The 19755-nt window shown below is 42.5% G+C and overlaps 1 protein-coding gene and 1 pseudogene across 3 annotated transcripts in view; one reads left to right on the top strand and one right to left on the bottom strand.

Moving 5' to 3' along the window:
• LOC118676948 overlaps positions 1 to 1253 on the top strand; it is a 42615-nt pseudogene extending 41362 nt beyond the window's left edge.
• A 14625-nt stretch (positions 1254 to 15878) lies between these two features.
• AGO4 (argonaute RISC component 4) overlaps positions 15879 to 19755 on the bottom strand; it is a 33030-nt gene continuing 29153 nt past the window's right edge. For all 3 annotated transcript variants that reach the window (XM_036349075.1, XM_036349072.1, XM_036349074.1), the window contains one exon: positions 15879 to 19742. In XM_036349075.1, coding sequence (XP_036204968.1) covers positions 19683 to 19742 — 60 coding nt within the window. In that variant the 3' untranslated portion in view covers positions 15879 to 19682. The remainder of the gene's footprint in view (positions 19743 to 19755) is intronic.

Raw genomic sequence — 19755 nt, 5'->3', positions numbered from 1 at the left:
AGCTTAGTTAGATCCTCTGCTTATCATCTCACGGGCTATAATCAAAGTGTAGGCCAGAGCTGGCCTCTTATCTGGAGGCTTGACTAGGAAAAAATCCACATTTTATTAGCAGCATTCAGTTCACTGCAGCTGTGTAACTGAGAGCTTCTGTTTTTTGTTGGCTTGTAGCTAGAAGCTACTCTCAACTCCTAGAGCCCCTTACAATTCTCTGCCATCTGGGCATCCCCAACAGAACCATAAAGGAGAGTGAGAAAGGGAGAGAGCCAGAGAGAGAAAAGGACTTTAGAGGGAGTCTGCTAGCAGGACAGTCTTATCTAACTCAATGTAGTCACAAAATCACATCGCATCACCTTTACCATATTTTATTGGTTAGAAGCAAGCCACTGGTCCTGTCCACACACATGGGGAGGGGATTATACAAAGGCCTGAACACCAGGAGGAAAGGATAATGGTGCCATCTTAGAATCTGTCCTCCACAGGTAGTATAGATTCTCCAACTATGTTCTTCTTTCCAACGTTGTTTTTGACTATTCTAGTTGGTCTTCTGCATTTCCATATAAATTTTGGAATCAGCTGTAAATATTTTACCAAAAAAAAGCCTACTAGGGTTTTAATTGGGATTGTATTAGATCAGTTTGGGTACAAATAACACCTTAACACTATTGATCATAGTGCGTCACTCCATTTATGTTGGTTTTATTTAATTTCTATTGGCAATGTTTTCTAGTTTTCAATATACAGGTCTTGTACACCGTTTTTCAAATTTATCCCTAAGCATTTTATAATTCTGATTCTATTTAAATGGGATTTTTTAAAATTTCTATTTCATGCTCTTTCTCTTCAATGAGGTCATAGAGCAGCCTCCTCAGCAGACACAGAGATGAAGGTCTTTGTGAAGACCCTAACTGGCAAGACCATCACCCTTGAGGTTTGGCATTGAGAATGTCAAATCTAAAATCCAAGACAAGGAGAGCATCCTGCCTGACCAGCAGCGCCTGACTTTTGAGGGCAAACAGCTGAAGGATGGCCGCACTCTCTCAGACTACAATATTCAGAAAGAGTCCACCCTGCACTTGGTGCTTTGTCTGCGGAGTGGCATCACCGAGCCCTCCCTCTGCCAACTCTCCCAGAAGTACAACTGCAACAAGATGATCTGCCACAAGTGTTACACTCACCTGCACCTCTGCACTGTCAACTCCCACAAGAAGTGGGACCACACCAACAACAGGTGTCCCAAGAAGAAGGTTAAATAAGGCCCTTCCACCAACTCCTCAGGCCCACAGGGCAGCCTTCTGCCTGAACCCCATGACCCTAGAGCAGGGGTCCTCAAACTTTTTAAACAGGGGGCCAGTTCACTGTCCCTCAGACCATTGGAGGGCCGGACTATAGTTTAAAAAAAACCCATGAACAAATTCCTATGCACACTGAACATATCTTATTTTGAAGTAAAAAAACAAAATGGGAACAAATACAATATTTGTATTTGCATGTGGCCCGCAGTCGTAGTTTGAGGACCCCTGCCCTAGAGCCTCAATTAAGTTTTTCTTTTGTTCATTGAAAAAGAAAATTTCAATTTCATTCAAAAGTGTTTAATCAGTAAACTTGGAAAAGTAGGAAACCAAGGTTGTCCTGTGCTTATTGTGACTAAGAAGACAAGCATCCTATATAAGAGAGAGGTAATATGCAAATTAACCCTCAAGCCCTATGACCAGGCTGGCAGTGGGGTTAGTGAGGGATGACCAAACGACTGAACAAGCAGGCTGCATGGGGCGACCAGGCTGGCGGGAGGGCCACGAGGGGTGACCGGGCCAGCAGCGGGGGGCAGTTGAGGGCAACCAGGCAGGCAGGCAGGTGAGTGATTAGGAGCCAGCAGTCCTGGATTGTGAGAGGGATGTCCGACTGTCGATGTAGGCCCGATCCCTGGGATTGGGCCTAAACCGGCAGTCAGACATTCCCCCGAGGGGTCCCGGATTGGAGAGGGTGCAGGCTGGGCTGAAGGGACCCGCCCCCCCCCCCCCGCACAAATTTTGTGCACTGGGCCTCTAGTGTTAAATAAAGAGGAATGTTAGCACTACCATTTGTCTTCTAAGCAAGTCTTCTTATCTAACTCTTATCAGCAATAAAGTTGACATCCTGCTTTTCATCCAACTATTACTCTCTATGTCTATTTTTCAGTTGCTTCTGAACTGGTGTAGGGAGAGGGTATGATTTATTAACCCCCTAAAACCTCAACATCTTCAACTGACTGGCGAAACCTACTCATATTTCAAAACTCAGCTCAAGGCTTCCTGCCTTCATGACAACTTCCTGACATTTCCTCCCATGTGTCTCTGCTTGCACTTCCTGTGGTACATGTAGCAACACTTAGCTATTCTTTTTTGTCAATATAGCTTTCCCCTTCCCCCTTCTCCTCTCTCTAAATATGTAAAAGACTTAAAGCATAAAGTAAAACCATAATTTTTTAACTTACCAAATATCAGAACATACTATAAGGTCACTGAAACCAATAGGTAAAGGGGGAAAAATTCATCAGTAGAATAAAACAGAAATCCAAACACAAAACAAACAAATAAAAAAAGAAAAAACATCATATTTTTATTTTATCTTTGTAGCCCTGATGCCTAGCACAATGCCAGCCAGGTATTCAGTAAATACTTGCCAAATTAATTATTATGATGACAAAATGATAAGACTTCAGTCTTTAAAAAGAATAAAAGTCCATCATGTAATAGTTAATGAAATAACACAGCATATTAAGATTATAACTATATAAAAATCTGTGTACAGCCCTGGCCAGGTGCCTCAATTGGTTAGAGTGTTGTCCTGTACAACACTGTAGGTTCAATTCCCAGTCAGGTCACATATGTAGGTTGCAGGTTCCATACTCAGTCGGGGTGTGTACAGGAGTCAACCGATGGATGTTTCTTTCTCACATTGATCGATGTTTCTCTCTCACTCACTCTTCCTCTCTCTAAATATATCCTCGGGTGAGGATTTTTAAAAATTGTGTGTATGTTGAAAGGTAATATGTAAAATAAATAAATTGCCATTGTGTTTGGTATCTTTTTTAACGAGAATTTTAAAACTCTTCTTCATTATTTCTAATGTCTGAATTGCCCCCCCCCCCCCCCCCCCCCCCGCCAACACACACACAAGTACTGGGTTGGGAATAGGGGATTAATGCCACATGGGACGTTGAGATTCGGAGGGCAGCCAAGTAAAGGAAAGGCAATTGGAGAGAGCAGGACTAAACATGAGAAAAACCATGTCTAAACTCCAACTAAGTCCAGGGGCCAGGAGCAGGGTCAAAGAAAAAAATCACAGAGACTGGAATTCAGAATAGGATAATTGAAAGACCAAAGTGTAGGGTGGAGGGGAATTCAAGCATTGCTTCCTTAAATATCTGTGGGAAGCTATGAATTTCTGTTTAGCACAGATTAAAGAGCACCTACTACATGTCAGACACTGTGTGCTGGTTTTACAAAGATTGTTAAGACCAAGTCCTAAGGGGGACAAATACAAAGATACTTAGGCCTATCACAGTAAAAGTGTTGGAAATCAAAAACAAAGAGAAGATACTAAAAGCAGCCAAAGGGAAAAGGGCAATTACCTTCTATTTTAGTAAAGTGTTCTCCGGAGAAACAGAATCAATGGGATACAGCAAGAGGGAGAGAGAGAGAAAAGGAGATTTATTATAGGATTGGGCTCATGCAGTTACGGAGGCCAAAAAGTAGTACACTATGCTATCTGTAAGCTAGAGAACCAGTCTGAGTCCAAAGTCCTAAGAATAGGAGGCTGCTAATGTTTCTGGAATCCGGAGGCCTGAGAGTCAGGACCTCTGATGTCTGAAGGATGTCCTAGCTCAAGAAGAGAGGAAGTTTGCTTTTCCTTTGCCTTTTTGTTCTATTTGGGCCCTCTATGGATTGATCGGGTGATGCCTGCTCACATTGGCAGGGTAGATCTCTTTATTTAGTTTACTGATTCAAATCAAAATGCTAATCTCTTCCAGAAACACCTGCAAGACACATCTAGAAGTAATGTTTTATCAGCAATCTATCCAGTCAAGGAACTGATAGGTGAATTCCCAACAGAACAATGCAAGCTAAAAGACAATCTGCATAGCTGAAAGACAAAAGAAAACAAACTACATTACCTATCAAAATTGTCCTTCAAAAATTAAAGGACACAACTGAAAAAACGGGCAAACTAGAATAGATATTTCTCCAGAGAATAGACATTTCTCCAGAGAAAATACATAAATGACCACTAAGTACATGAAAAGATGCTCTACATCATTAATCATCACTAATGCAAGTCAAAATACAATCAGATACTACTTCATATCCATTAGGATGGCTATGATCAAAAAATAGGAAATAACCAGTGTCCCTAGTGAGGATATTGAGAAATTAGAACCCTTGTGCACTGTTGGTGGAAATGTAAAATGGTGCAGCCACTATGGAAAACAGTATAGAGGTTCCTCGAAAAATTAAACACAGAATTAACATATTATCCAGCAATTCCATTTCTGGGTATATAGCCAGAAGAATTGAAAGCAGGGTCTCAAAGAGATATTTGTATGTTCATGTTCATAGCAACATTATTCATAATAGCTGACCATACATTGAAATGATTTTAATCACTACCAGCATATTGATGTCTTCCAATCTCTCTCCAGTACACATGCACCACCCTCAAATGCAGTTTGTTCAAAACTAAACTTACGTTCTTCCTCCTTCCCACAAATCACAAATCTTCCTCCTCCTCCTCCTCCTCCTCCTCTTTCTTCTCCTTATTTTGTGTTCATGTGCTCAATGGCATTATTATTTTTCCACCTACCCAAGCCAACACCTGAGACCCCCCTCCTAATACATCTACCTTATTCCCCTCACTTTCCATATCCACTTTCACCAAGTTCTGCTTTTTCTACTTTCTGAATATTTCTGTGTTTGTTCCTTTTTTCCAACTGCACTATCACTGTTCAAGTTCAAGCTTCATCTTCTTTGGCTTGGGCTATTTTATTTTATTATTTTTTTAATAAGAGAACATTTATTTATCAAATCACAGAGGTAGAAGAAGTAATTCGTAGAAGAAATGAGCGGATGAAACAAGCTATAGAGGCAAAGGATGGGCCCTTGGAGCTTGGGAGTGAGGAAGGTAATGGTAATGCACATGGGGGCAGGGGGGAAAGAAGGGGGAAGAAAAAAGGAAAAGAAAAGGGAAAGGTATTAGTGTGCTTCCAGGAGGGAGAGCGCGCTGGGTCCTCTGTCCTAAGGGTTTTAGGGTGGAGATTTTAGGGGAGGTCCCAGGGGAAGATCTCAATAGAATATTTAGCAGTTTTTCAGGGGTGTCCTTCCAGGGCCTAGGTCTCCACTGATTGATTGGTCAGTGCCAGGGCAGGGTGTCATTCTTCAATGCTGCTGGTCTTGAGGTCAGTCTTGGTGTCCCTGATCTGCTTTTGCTGCTTTTCTGGGCTGGCCCATCATCATTGCTCTGCTCATGTCTGTCTAACTGCTGACAACATCACCACTATGCTGTACACCTTTTAGCAGAACTTGGCCTCCATGGACTTGTTTTCTCTGGAAGAAATGTTAATTTTTTAATACTTCCCAGTTCTACAGATTATTGTTCATTCCCAGAGAACTGTGGGTGTTCTCCTTCAGGCAACTGTTTACAGAAAATCTGTAACTGAGCCCATAGGAGAGCTGGAAATCCCAAGGGCATAAAGCCCACTCTGGAGGGCACCCTGACCCTGGAACTTGATGCTCCACTTGTGGCTTATCTACACTGAATAACTGGGCTATTTTAATAGAACTCCTTTCAGCAGAACTTCAGCTTCAACCTACCCATCACACTACTGCCAGCATAACTAACATGAACCAGACGGCGATTCCCCTGCACCTACAGGATAAACTCTAAACTCCTTGGAATGTCATTCAAGTCCTGTCCTGTCAGGACCTAGAGCTTGCCTCTGTAGTCCAACCTTATCACTTTCAAAGCCTCTCTCATCCCTCAAAATCTAATAGAGCTGAAGTTACTTGTAATTCGTCCAAACAAGTCATGCTTTTTGGGGTTTTTTCCCTTTGTGCCTTTGCCCATGATGAGAATTCCTGGAATACCTTCTTTCACCTTGTTCGTTTATAAAACTCGTTTCTTCTTTATGAGATAGCTCTTCATCACTTCCCCTCAGTAGTCCTCCTTGATCCCCTCGGCTGGATTAGGAAACTCTCTAAGTGGTCCCCATGTTTCCGTGTATACATCCTCATAGCATTTAACCTTCAAAGCTACATTGTTACATGTGTGGCCCCCAAGTTTACAAGTGAATCTTTCAATGGGCAGAACTTGGGTCTTTCATTTTTATTTCCTAGCACAAAATAGTAGCTCCGGAAATGTTTGTTCAACTTGTACAAACAATTGGTAATACAGTTGTTAGCTTTTCTGATTTTGCCCCGTTCCTCCTTAAGGATTTACCACCAGCTTCTGGAGAATAAAGTCAGCATAGAGGAAATCAGAGTCAAGAGATGGAGAAAAGCCGAAACCGGTTTGGCTCAGTGGATAGAGCGTCGGCCTGCGGACTGAAAGGTCCCAGGTTCGATTCCGGTCAAGGGCATGTACCTGGGTTACGGGCACATCCCCAGTGGGAGATGTGCAGGAGGCAGCTGATCGATGTTTATGACTATCTCTCTCCCTTCCTCTCTGTAAAAAGTCAATAAAATATATTAAAAAAAAAGAGAGAGAGATGGACAAAAATAGAGGAGGCACATGCCTTGTAATGGTACTGATCAGTCTCACTTTCCACCCCCCAGGAGTGGGCACATGGCCATTTTTGGCTGGTGTAACACATCCCCAGTGACTGACTCAAGGATGGACATGAACATAACAGAAATGGTGAGGAATGAAAAAGGAGGAAGGCCATATGGACTCACCTGAAACACACAAAATACCATAAGTTTCCATAAGAAAGGAATTCCATCACCCAAAGGAGAAAGGGAAAGCATTTGGGTAAACAAAAATTATAGCTAATATAATCTACTGCAAGGAACGTGTGTCTAGTATCCTGTTGTCCATCTGGCAAACTCCTGCTTCATGATCTATCCTAAAATTCACCATCAGCCTTTCTGACTCCCCATGGCAAAAGTTATTTCCCTTTCCTAAATTCCTGTAATTGCATGCTCAATAGCAGGTATAATGAAGTTAGACAGGTCTGGCTTCGAATACTAGCTTTGCCACTCAGTAACCGTGTGTTCCTTAACTTCTTTGAAGCTAACTCCTCTTTAGAATGGGAATATCTCTATCAACCTCAAAGGAATGTTACTGGGATTACAGATGTCAGTATAAGGTGACTGGTGTATCCTAGGCACTCAGATAATGTTAGTGTCAATGCCTACGCCCCTAACCCATGGCATATTAGAATGAACTCTTTGAAGAATTGTTTTTACTCTTCTCTGTTCCCAGCACCTAGACAGAACTTGGCATATCTTGGGTTCATGAAAGATATTTAGTAATAGATAAATATGGAAAGGGGGGTATTGCGCTGACGGAAAAGATAATTATCTGTAGTAAAGTTAGTGTATGCCAGGGTCCAACCCCAGCAGGTCCAGGGGTTCCCAAAGGCGTAGACGGAGTCGGCGAAGAAGGAAGGACACAGAGACAGTGTTCAGTTGATCAGCAGCCTAGCCAGGATCTCCAGCCAGGATCTCCAGCCAAGTTCTGGTCTGGATCTCCAGCGAAGTTCTGCTGTTTATTGTTTTGTTACATCCGTATTTATACCAGTTGATTTTAATCCTGTCAATTTCTATTACAAAGGTTAGGGCGTTTCTTATCTCCATTCCAGGGAGTAAAGATTATGTAGCTTAAGCATGATTGTTTGTAGTGATTAACTACCCGCCTGGCACTTAGTTAAGGAGTTTCATCCCCTCCCTGACTTCAGGGAAAAATTCCTACCTGGGGAAACAACCTTTCTCAGAGAGGTGACCTTGGTTAAAACACACAGCGCTAAGGGGAGCAAACATATTAAGAACAGTATGCTATATACACCAGGTCCCTTGAAACATATGCTGTGCAGATGTTTCTATCCTGCAGCGACTGTGTCAAGCAGCAAGGATGGACCGGCTTCTGGCAAATTCCCCCTTTTTTATTTTTTAAATGATAGCACATGCAAATCAGTGGCCACCTCTCAGATTGGGCCGTTTAAAACTCAGAAGAAGACTGGCAAGCAATGACAGTGAGCATAACCATAAACATAGTGGATGGAGTGCACAAGGAGCCCCATTCCTGTAGAAGGTTGCCAGCCTCTTCAGTCAAGGGATTTCAGCTGTCCTCAAGTTGTTGGTTTGATTGTCTTTGTTGGTCTGGCTAGCGGGCGGCGTCACTGGCGACAGGCTTCCCGAAGCGTCAGCAAGTTGAAGGGCTGCATCAAAGAGTCCATCAGGGCCGTGGTTGATGGTGGTGTCGATGTCTGAGGAGAAGTAAGCTGTGCCCTCTGGATCCAGCTGATATGGAAAATGGAGGGTAGTAGAAAAAGAAGAGAAAGCAAAAGAACTACAAGGCATGGAAGTGTTTAGAAAAAAGAGGGAGAAGAAAGGGAAGAATGCAGCATCCTGACACAGCCCTTTCCTTCAGCTGCCCCTTTCCCTGTGGTCCAAGGTAGAAATGGGAAACAAGTCCTGTTGCAGTGAGAGGGCAGCTGCTGTCAGCCAGTCTCTGTCTTTACCTGGGTCCCGATCTGAGCTGGGCATGGGAAGCAGGAAGCAGCCATGGGGACAGGAGACCTTCCTCAGAAGGGCCGAGTGTTCAAGCCCCTGCACCATTGGGGAAGGGGGGTCTGTGCCCCACCTTTGTTGCACCCCAAGTTTTCTCCTACTGGCCCCCGACTGTGCCTGTCTTAGGTTGCCCCACCCTGTGGAGTCTTACCCGTCGTTGACTACCAGCCATCTCTGGGCCAAGTAGGGTGATGTGAGGTTCAGTTTTGTCTCCTTGATAGCCTATGTCCCTCTGGCCTCCATGCCCAGCAACTGCCTTGGGATCCCCTTGCCTGCTGGCAGGGCTCTGGCATTGATCATAGGGAACTCAGGTTTCTTCTCTAGAGAGGGCCCAGCTTACGCCATTGGGCCAGAGACAGATCCATGGTACCAGCCACCATGCGGCTTCAACCTCAGCATGAACAGAGAGCTCAGGCAACAGCTATGGGCAATTGGATTGTAAGAAGAGGGTCCTTCTTGACACAAGGGTAAGAGGGGCCAATACAGGACAAAGGAGAGTCCTGGAACAGGGCTTTCTCAGCCCAGGATGTCAGGCTCTTGGCCCAAGACAACTCCATGTATGGGGCATATACCAAACACCCCTAGTCACGGCATAAAAGGGAGATGCCCTTCCTGGAACAGTAGGGTAGGGAGATTCTAGAAAAGGCTGTGTTCAGGAAAGAAGGAGAAAGGCCAAAGAACCAGCAAACAAGTAGTTAGATTTTAAAAAAAGGAAAAAGGAAAGGAGATGTGGGGCAAAGCTGGGACATGTGGAAAGACAAAACGGAGGCACATGTGATCCTCCCAATGGACAGATTGTTCCAGCTCAGGTCTGCACATCTGCTGCAGACGGGCACTGGTCAGGTGTGCTATGATGAGGCAGAGATGGCGGGCGGTGAGACATAAGGTCAGACTAGATGGTCTGGAATCCACACAGGTGAGTCTGTGTCCTGTGGAAATATACAAGCATATCCTCTCCCCTGGGTTAAAAGTACATCAGGTCCCTTCCAGGCTCCTGTAAGCAAGTCTCTCCATTTGACGAGGGCTTTAGGTTTAGTTAGATCAGGGTTCCAATGCCTGTACATCGGGGAATTTCCCTCAGAATCTACATTTAGTATATTAATTACAAATTGAGCATGTTGTAGAACATGATGAGGAGAGGAATATTTAAACTCATTTTCTTGTAATTTTTTAATTTGTGTTTTTAAAGTTTGGTGAGCCCTTTCTACTATTGCTTGGCCTTGAGGATTGTAGGGTATTCCTGTAGTATGTGCGATGCCAAATGTAGAGCATAAGTTTTTAAAAGCTCTAGAGGTATAGGCAGGCCCATTGTCAGTTTTAAGTGCCCTTGGTATTCCTAGGTAGGAAAAGCATTGGAATAGATGTTGACTTACATCTTTAAAGGCTTCTCCTGTACGTGCAGAAGCAAGGATAACATGAGAAAAGGTATCAATACAAACATGCACATAGCAAAGTTTGCCAAAAGATGGGACATGAGTAATATCCATCTGCCATAAGTCACAGGGTCTAAGTCCTCTTGGATTAACTCCAGTAGCAGGGCTAGGAAAATGAGTAGGACAATGGCCGCAGTCACGCATAATACTTCGAGCAGCTTCTCTAGATATGCGATAATATAGACGGAGAGCAGAAGCATTTTGATGGTGAATGGCATGAGACCGCCGGGCTTCTTCTAGAGCTGTACAAACTACTGGGCGAGTTAGTAAATCCGCCTGATAATTTCCTTCGCTTAAGGGTCCTGGTAGGCAGGAATGAGCTCTAATATGTCCAATATAGAAAGCCTTTTCTCGTTTGTGAATGCAAGTTTGTAGCTGAGTTAACAAAGAGAAAATGGCTGTTCTTCCTTGTGGGAGAGAGGCGGTCTCAATATGAGGAAATAATTTAACTATATATTGAGAGTCAGTGTACAAGTTAAAGGGAACCTGTTGCAATTGTTCAAAAGCATAAATAACTGCCAAAAGCTCTGTTCTCTGAGCTGACGTCTCTAGAGTTTGTTGAACGTGGGTTATTGAGTCAATGATTGTTACTGCCCTACCATTAGAGGAACCATCTGTGAATACTAAGGAGGCAGGAGGTGATAATGGCTCTTTTGAACATTTAATAGGAAATATAAACGGATGTAGGGAGAGAAATTGCAATATAGGTGATCTTGGCAAATGATGTAAAATTTGTCCTGGGAAGTTACCTATAGCTATTTGCCACTCTTCTTCAAATTATAATAGTGTGTCTAATTGTTCTCTTTTATAAGGTATTATTATCTCAGTAACTTCTCTTCCAAAGAGTTCGATACTGCGTCGTCTATCTTTGATAATGAGAGTGGCCACTAGGGAGGGATAGGGTGGTACAATCTTCCTAGGAGTGACAGGTAAATGTATCCATTCTAATGGTCCTTCCTGCCACAAGCATCCTGTAGGAGTATATTTAGTGGCTAGAATAATTAAGGCCCAAGATTTGGAATAATCTAGATACTGTAGTTGCTGTTTATTGATGGCCTGTTCTATTTTTGCTATAGCCTTTTCTCCTTCTACAGTTAATTGTCGGGGAGACTTAGGGTTAGAATCTCCCTTTAAAATGTCATATAGAGGTTTTAAGTCAAGAGTGGTTATTTTTAGATATGGCCTGACCCAGTTGATATCACCTAATAGTTTCTGATAATCATTCAATGTGTTTAAATGATCTTTTCTTAATTGTAGAGGCTGATGGGTGATAGTAGAGGTATGTAATATTCTGCCTAAGTATGAAAAAGAAGGTTCAGTCTGAATCTTTTCTGGGGCTATTTTTAGACCATGTTCTTCTAAAGCAAGGATGGTCTGAGTAAGAATTTCCTGTAAAGTAGCCCGATCTTTATGAGCTAGTAAAATATCATCCATATAATGAATAAGATATAGATCTGAAAATTTCTTTCTAATAACTTGCAATGCCTGATCTACAAACTTTTGACATAATGTAGGACTATTTTTCATCCCTTGTGGGAGAACCTTCCATTGGTATCTCTGATAAGGCTGTTTAAAGTTTTCTGATGGTATGCTGAATGCGAATCTTTGACAATCAGCTGGGTGAAGAGGTATAGTGAAAAAACAATCCTGTAAGTCAATAACAACAACACAATACTCCTGTGGAATTGCCACAGGGGAGGGCAATCCAGGTTGTAAGGAGCCCATATCTTCCATGGTGGCATTTATGGCTCTTAGATCTTGCAAAAGTCTCCACTTGCCTGATTTCTTTCTTATTACAAATATGGGTGTGTTCCAGGGACTATTTGATGGCTCTATATGTCCCTCTGCTAATTGCTGATCAATTAATTGTCGGGCTGCTGATATTTTCTCAGATGTTAAGGGCCATTGCTCAACCCATACTGGTTGTGACGATTTCCAGACTATGGGATCAGCAGTCCTAAGGGCAATGGCCCCAATTACAGATCCTGTCGAGGAGTGTGAGGTATTACTTTCCTTTCCTAATCCCTTTCCTGGATTAAATCTCATGTCTAGCATCTGTGATGTTACTCTATCACTGGGGCTATATAATACAACTCCCATTTGAGACAAGATATCTCTTCCCCATAATGTAAAGGGGATAGTCGTAATTACATAGGGACAGAATGTTCCTGAATGTTGATCTTCATCAGTCCAAGTTAGAATCTGAGAACTCTTTTTTACATTAGATGCCTTGCCTAGTCCTACTAGGGAAGTGGAGGTGGTGTGCGTGGGCCATGAAGAGAGCCAATCCTTCTCTGCTATGCAGGAAACATCTGCTCCTGTATCCAATAGACCTTCAATTGGTTTTCCCTGAATTTGTAAAATTTTTGTAGGTCTAGTAGCATGGATTTCTTGTATCCAAAATGCTGCATCACTAGATCCAAAGCCTCCGGCCCCTCTAGCTTCCTGGGTAACAGCTGTCCCTATTTTATGTATTGGTAACAGGATTAATTGGGCAATTCTCTGGTTGGGCTGAATCTGTATAGTTGTGGTGGGTGGGGAAAGTAAAATCTGTATTTCTCCTGTGTAGTCTGCATCAACAACTCCTGGGATGACTAAGATCCCCTGTAATGAGGTGGAGCTCCGTCCTAATATTAAACCTACAGTTCCCTCAGGCAGTGGCCCAGACACTCCTGTAGGAATGGCTGTTACTGGCGAGTCTGGGGTTAGTACTGCATGGGTGGTTGAGTGGAGGTCCAATCCTGCACTGCCTGGGGTTGCCCTGAAGAGGTCACTGACTGATCGAAATTTGCAAAGGGGTTGAAGGTTGATGCCCCTATTATTGCAGGGGCCTGGGGCTGGCCCCTTCTCAAGTTTCCCGATTGAGGTGATGGGATATAACCTCCTTGGGAGCTATTTGTAGAGTTTAAAGGCCGACCATTTTTATGGTATTTTGATCTACATTCCTTTGCCCAATGGAATCCTTTCTGACATCGGGGACAAACGGTTTTTGGAGGATTAATATTATTCCCTAATGTATTTCCAGGCTGTCGAGGAGCTTGCCATCTGGCCTGAGTATTATTATTTTTATTTGGGCATTCTCTGCTAAAGTGCCCAGATAAGCCACAAGAGTAGCAGTTCATATTTCTTTTATTACCTGTATTATTGCTGGCTTGTCCTATACCCTGTACATATTGAGGGTATGTCTCCCCTTTGAGAGCTGCAGCTATAGCTACACCCTGTATAAATGCTGGACTTACATCAGCACACTGTTTTATAAAATCATTTATAGTTCCTGTTCTGCGAATCGGCCTTAATAAAGCCTGACAGGTATTATTAGCATTTTCAAAAGCCAGTTGTTTGATTAGGATATCGGCTGCCTCTTTGTTATTGATTACTCTCTTGACTGCCTGTATGAGGCGAGAAAGGAAATCCTGATATGGTTCCTCGACCTTCTGTTTAACCTCTGTAAGGGTGGTTGTTTCTCCTGCTGTATAAGGTAGGGATTTCCAGGCACTTACTGCACAACTGGTTACTTTGGTAAGTGCCTCTGTGGGCATATTCATTTGCTCCTCAGCCGTGTTAAAATCACCTTCTCCTAATATCATGTCTAGGGTTATTCCTTTTCTGGTTTTTTCGCGAGTGGCTACAGCTTTCTTAGCAAGATCTTCATATTCAGTTTTCCATAATAAGTAATCGCCTCCTGAGAGACAGGATTTACAAACCTGTGACCAATCATAAGGAGTCATCCATTTACTGGCTAGGGTTTCTACCAAGGTTTGTGTGTAAGGAGCTAGAGGTCCATATTCAGAGCAGGCCAATTTTAATTCTTTAAGTACTTTGTAAGGTATAGGCTCCAAGGTGGGGTTTCTATTCCCACCAGACTCATTCTCATATGTAACTGGGAAGCAGAGTGAGAATTCAAGATCTCCATTAGCTTCAGCTTCTCTTATGGCCCTTTGAAATTTAGACATGGAGCTCATAGGAGCCACAGGACCTGGTTTAGGCTTCCTTTCTAATTTGGGGAGCCTGTTTTGAATGGGAGGGCCATTCTCCTCTCTACTGACTGGAAAGGACCAATGGTCATGTTTATGATATTTATTCTCCTCCCGATCACTAGGCATAGCTAAATTGCTTTTAGATTGAGCTGGAGACAATGATGATGTATCCTCTCTGGGTGGAGCCGAGGGACTATTTAAATTTTGAGAAAGTTCAACCGTTTTTGCCTCTGGTGCCAAGGTTTCACAAATTGAATTCCAGAGAGAAAAGGTAACTGCCGGGACCTTCTCAGATCCATGGTAGCTGTAATAGTTCTTTAATTGCTCTCCTACTTTAGTCCAAGTTTCTAAATTAACAGTTCCATCCTCAGGAAGCCATTCACATACGTCTTCTATAAAACTTTCTGTCTGACTGGGAGTAACCTTAACTCCTCTGCTAGCAAGCATATGCGTTAAAAGATTAATACAGAGTCTTTTTTCTTTAGACTCAGTATGACCCATCTTGTCAATCTAAGTTCTGTACTAACTACCCACTTACCCTACTTATTCTCTATGGGGGGGGGGGGGGTTTGCAGCACCCTACGGTGCAGTCCTATCCGTCCCAAGTACGGGGGGACTTACCTAAGGGAACCCTGTTCGGGCGCCAGATGCCAGGGTCCAACCCCAGCAGGTCCAGGGGTTCCCAAAGGCGTAGACGGAGTCGGCGAAGAAGGAAGGACACAGAGACAGTGTTCAGTTGATCAGCAGCCTAGCCAGGATCTCCAGCCAGGATCTCCAGCCAAGTTCTGGTCTGGATCTCCAGCGAAGTTCTGCTGTTTATTGTTTTGTTACATACGTATTTATACCAGTTGATTTTAATCCTGTCAATTTCTATTACAAAGGTTAGGACGTTTCTTATCTCCATTCCAATGCTATATACACCAGGTCCCTTGAAACATATGCTGTGCAGATGTTTCTATCCTGCAGCGACTGTGTCAAGCAGCAAGGATGGACCGGCTTCCGGCAAGTGTACGCAGGATTTGCTCCTCTGGTAAACTACAAATACGTGCAAATCTCTGTGTTATCCCTGCCATGACTTAGCCAGAGGCCTTTGCTGGTGAGAATTCTTTTAAAAGACATTAGCCCTAGCCGGTTTGGCTCAGTGGATAGAGCATCGGCCTGTGGACTGAAGGGTCCTGGGTTTGATTCCGGTTGGGAGCACATGCCTGGGTTGTGAGCTCGATCCCCAGTGGGGGTGTGTGGGCAGAAGAGAGCCAATCAATGGTTCTCTCTCATCATTGATGTTTCTATTTCTCTCTCCTTCTCTCTTCCTCTCTGAAATCAATAAAAGTATATTTTAAAAAAATAAAAGACATTAGATTGGAGAGCCTCAGGATGGATGAATTTGGGCAGCTCCTCTAGAGAAGTCAGTCTTACAAAGTATGTGACTATATTGCCCTCTGGAGACTGCAGATTTTTCTAAAAAAAAAAAAAAAAAAAAAAAAAATCACATAAATAGGTCTTCCCATTAAGAGTTGTACCCAGTAACCTGATGAACCTTGTAAAAGTTTTCATATGCGAAATGTTGTGGTAAGTTCTTCTAAAGTTCCCAAATAACAATTTCTAAACAGGAGACCCAGAAGTTAAAAACACAAAGTTTCCCCACTGTTCTTCTTTCTCAAATTTCTTAAATTGAGGAAATTGTTTTCAAAAAGCAACCATGTGTATTATCATAACAGTACACGCCATATTTATTAGACAATTAACAAGAAAAACAACTTTTGGCACAAGAATGCCAATTTATTCTTTTTTGGACACATACACACAAAATATCCCTGCAAGCCAAAAAAAATTTTTTTTAAATAACCATCATCTTATCTCAACATGGGGCCATTACCCCTACCTTAATAGTTTAGAAAGTACCTCGTATTGCTAGAGACATACATCCAGTCCAAATTTAATAAAATACATTTTAAAACATTACAGGCTTAACAGTACAGAAACAAAAATTACACCATTAGTCAAATGAACAAATGCAAACATTTTCAGCCACTAGACATAGAAAGAGCTCGTATATGTCAATAGCAAGGGATAAGGAAATGGTTGATCAATAACAAGATCTTCCCTTTAATTTTACCAGGAAAAATTCTTGGCGTTGAAGCCATATTGATACAATGCCCTCAGCCTCCACTTTCTTAAAATGAAAGCGGAGTTACCACCTTGCTATTGAGCAAGAAAATCTTACAGCACATCCACAAAGGGTCGCTAGGGCAGGGTGGGGAGGGCGAACCTTGTTAAACAGTGGATTACCGGTTCCCATAGGAAGGGTAGGTAGCTGAGCCAGATAGCTAAGCTTTGATATAGGCTGGGCACCAGATCCTAAAATACAGACCATATAGTATATGTCTGCTTGTAAATCATCACCTTTGGAAGCAGCAAATAGAATTTACAGTAAAAATGAATATGTTCTGCCTGCCTAGAACTAGCTGCATTAAGCCAGCTAGTTCTCTTTATAAATCGCTCAGGGTTCAACAACTAACAGCAACAAAACATAACTGGTTCAGCATTTGGATCTTCACCACTCTTAATGTCCCCCACACCTTGTCCCCAAATTGTTACTCGTTAGCATTGCTACATTTAAATCTTTCACACTACAGGACAGGGCCTAAACAGGCTGCATTTGAAAAAAAAACACTAAGCACCCTACTTCTAGAGAATGCACACCTCCCATTGATTGACACATGCATAACAATTCAGTCAGTCCAGAGGGTTACAAATTCAAATTGTCAAGCCTAATTAAAACTATGCATTCAGACTTGCGTGCAATATAGTATTGCTGCAACTCTGATTCTGCAGTGATTGCTTCTTAAAGATTCAACCCTCAGCAAGTTTCCCCCCCCCCCCCCAATAATCCCAGTTCTTCCATATTTCTTTCCTTTCATCCAAAATGACAGTATTGCACCATTAAAGGTACTGGTTTCCTATAAAAATAGGCCTCCCGGCTTTTCCTCCACCACCACACTCATTTGCCCCGGTGTGTTAGGACTGACTGAGGTCATACAAACTGCAGAGTTCAAGGTTGAGCGTATATAGCCCAACTGCAGGCAAGTGAATCAGGGCTTCCAGGCACTCTGCCTTGCTCCCTGTTCCATTCATGCCAGGAGATGGTGAGAATGACGCTTCTTCTGTGCGTTAACAAGCATGCCCGAGGCACTCAAGTGCAGGTGTGGTGCCTGCTGGCCAGCCAGCCAGCCACCAAGAGTTCTTTACATCCTGGATTCCAGCGTCCTCCTCTTAAAAAGTTTGGTTTCCCTTCTCTTGGGTCCCGGGTGGCCATGCTGAAGGGTATATTCTGTGCTCTCCCTGATCAAGTGTGGATAAAAGCAGTAGCCAGTCCCTCACCAACATGTCCTGATTTGTAGCATCCAAGTGAGGTATTTGCAAAAAAAGAAAAATCTTAAGAAATTAGCATCTCCCATCTTGTCACTATGTTGTGCCTCAATTACAGAGTTTGCTTTCATCTCACTGTATGCAGAGAATAAAGATGTCTACACCAATCTTAATGAGCTACAGGACTTAATATACATTATACAAGTCTCAGAGGCCAGTCCCAGCAAACAGTGCCACTTGATCGACCGACAGCACATAGAAATGTAAACTTCAAAGTATTTACAAGCTTGTTTAAAAGACTGAAGAAAAACAGGGCTTTATATTGCTGGGATTTTGAGAAGGCTAGTTTAAAAGATTTGGACCGGCTAATGAGTTCAAGCAAACACCCTTCACTATCAGATCCAGTGTTTCCAGACTGAAGTGGCAAATTCATTTTACCACATTGTATCTACCTCTTCCCCAGCACCTTCCTCATCCATGTGGAGTGTGGCTCTGGGCCTTTTATCCCCTTTTCCAGCTCTCACTCCTGAGGTTCCAGGATAGAGAATTACAAGTCAGTGAAATCTGGGCTGGGCAACACTGGCTGGAACTACCAAGACTCTATGTAACTGTTGTCCATTCACAAAGTATTATCTACACTAAATACAAAATACATTTTCCCCTACTTTGTAACTGACGCTTGCTTTAGATCAACCTCCTTTGAACAAGAAAAGAATCCTGTCTCCCTGTGAATGGAATCCAGAATCTATTAAGAAAAATCTTTGTATGCAGTTTTACTTGACTCAAAGGAAGGAAACCTTCACCAAGTACATTTCAGGTCGAAAGATCAGCACAAAATTTGCACTGCAAGTAACTGTGTAAGTAACCTTGATTCCCAGGAAAAAATTTTAAAATGTTAGTACATTTTTGCAAGTTGCAGCATCACTCAGTGTACCTTAATGATCGGCAAAGCCCATCCAATAAGGAAGCATCCTGGTTCTAGCTTATTTTAAAACAAAGTGACAGGACACCAACTATGATATAAAAGAGATAAAAAATAATTCTTTAAAAAGGCATGGAAATATCTGTATTTTCTGAATGATTTCAGGAATTGCCAGATTATGATCTATAAGAAATAGCTGATAAAATCATACCAAAATTTCATCTAGAAAAACTCACTGTCAGTGGGGATGGGGAAAGTGAAGGACCTTAAAAAAATGTTTATTGCCAAAGTTAACTTTTTGTGAGAAAAGTTTAAAAATCATTTAGATCTGACAAACCAGACAGCAGCATAAAATGGGCACTTTTGCAAAGTTTGAAAAATACTAAAACCTAATATTTTTTCCAAAGGGGGGGGGGAACATGGGTACTTTTTACTCTGGCAGTGTTATCTGTTACTGTGACATGCATTACATCTGCTTGTGTTACACATTCACAAGAGTCACCAAGATAAGAGAACTGCCTATTTGAAACTGAAGCCAAATATAGTGCAATTGCCTGGCAGCAGCCTGTACTTACACCAGCACAAGTCTGTATAGATCAGTAAGATAAAGTAGTGAAACTAATAAAACTCTTAAAACTTAAAAAAAAAAAAATCACTGCTCGTTAAAGGCATTTACAGTGGCGAAATCGGAAATCTCCGTTAAAAAGTCTATGGGCCCACACAATTACATAGTTATGCTAAACTGAAGTAGACTGGTTTTTCTCTCCCACTGATGCATACATCCCACTCGATGAACACAGAAGGAACAATCTTCTCTTACAAGACTAGAGGGATGCGGTGAGCACCACAGCTAACAAAATACTCCGTAGAAACCCTTCTCGTAAAGTCCTTTAGAAAGTTCAGGCTGATCAGCCTTTGCATGTTGAGGTAAAAATGCAGTCCAGTGCATCAGAAAAGACAATCTATGAGTATCTATTACGTTTAAAAAATGGCTCAATTTTGTTGATGCATCAGACAGTGCTGCGAAGTATTTATTCGGTGCAACTATTCTGAGCTGCTGGTAGAAGACAAACTGAAGTCAACTTGGCTCTCTCGAGTATGCTGGTAGGCGTGTGAAACATTTTGAGGCTGCATGGGGTGCCAAATTGGTTGAGTTCTTCTGAGACTCTCTCAGGCAAAATACATTGTGTGCTGGGTATCATGGTGGATTTGCACAGCTTTAGCCAAGGCTTGAGGATCTCGGCCGTTGCTCTGTCCTGACACATGACTGCCTTCTGCACTGTAAAGAGAAT

The sequence above is a fragment of the Myotis myotis genome, unplaced genomic scaffold, assembly GCF_014108235.1.
Source record: "Myotis myotis isolate mMyoMyo1 unplaced genomic scaffold, mMyoMyo1.p scaffold_m19_p_2, whole genome shotgun sequence".
NCBI lineage: Eukaryota > Metazoa > Chordata > Mammalia > Chiroptera > Vespertilionidae > Myotis > Myotis myotis.
This window is presented reverse-complemented; position numbering and strand designations above follow the sequence as displayed.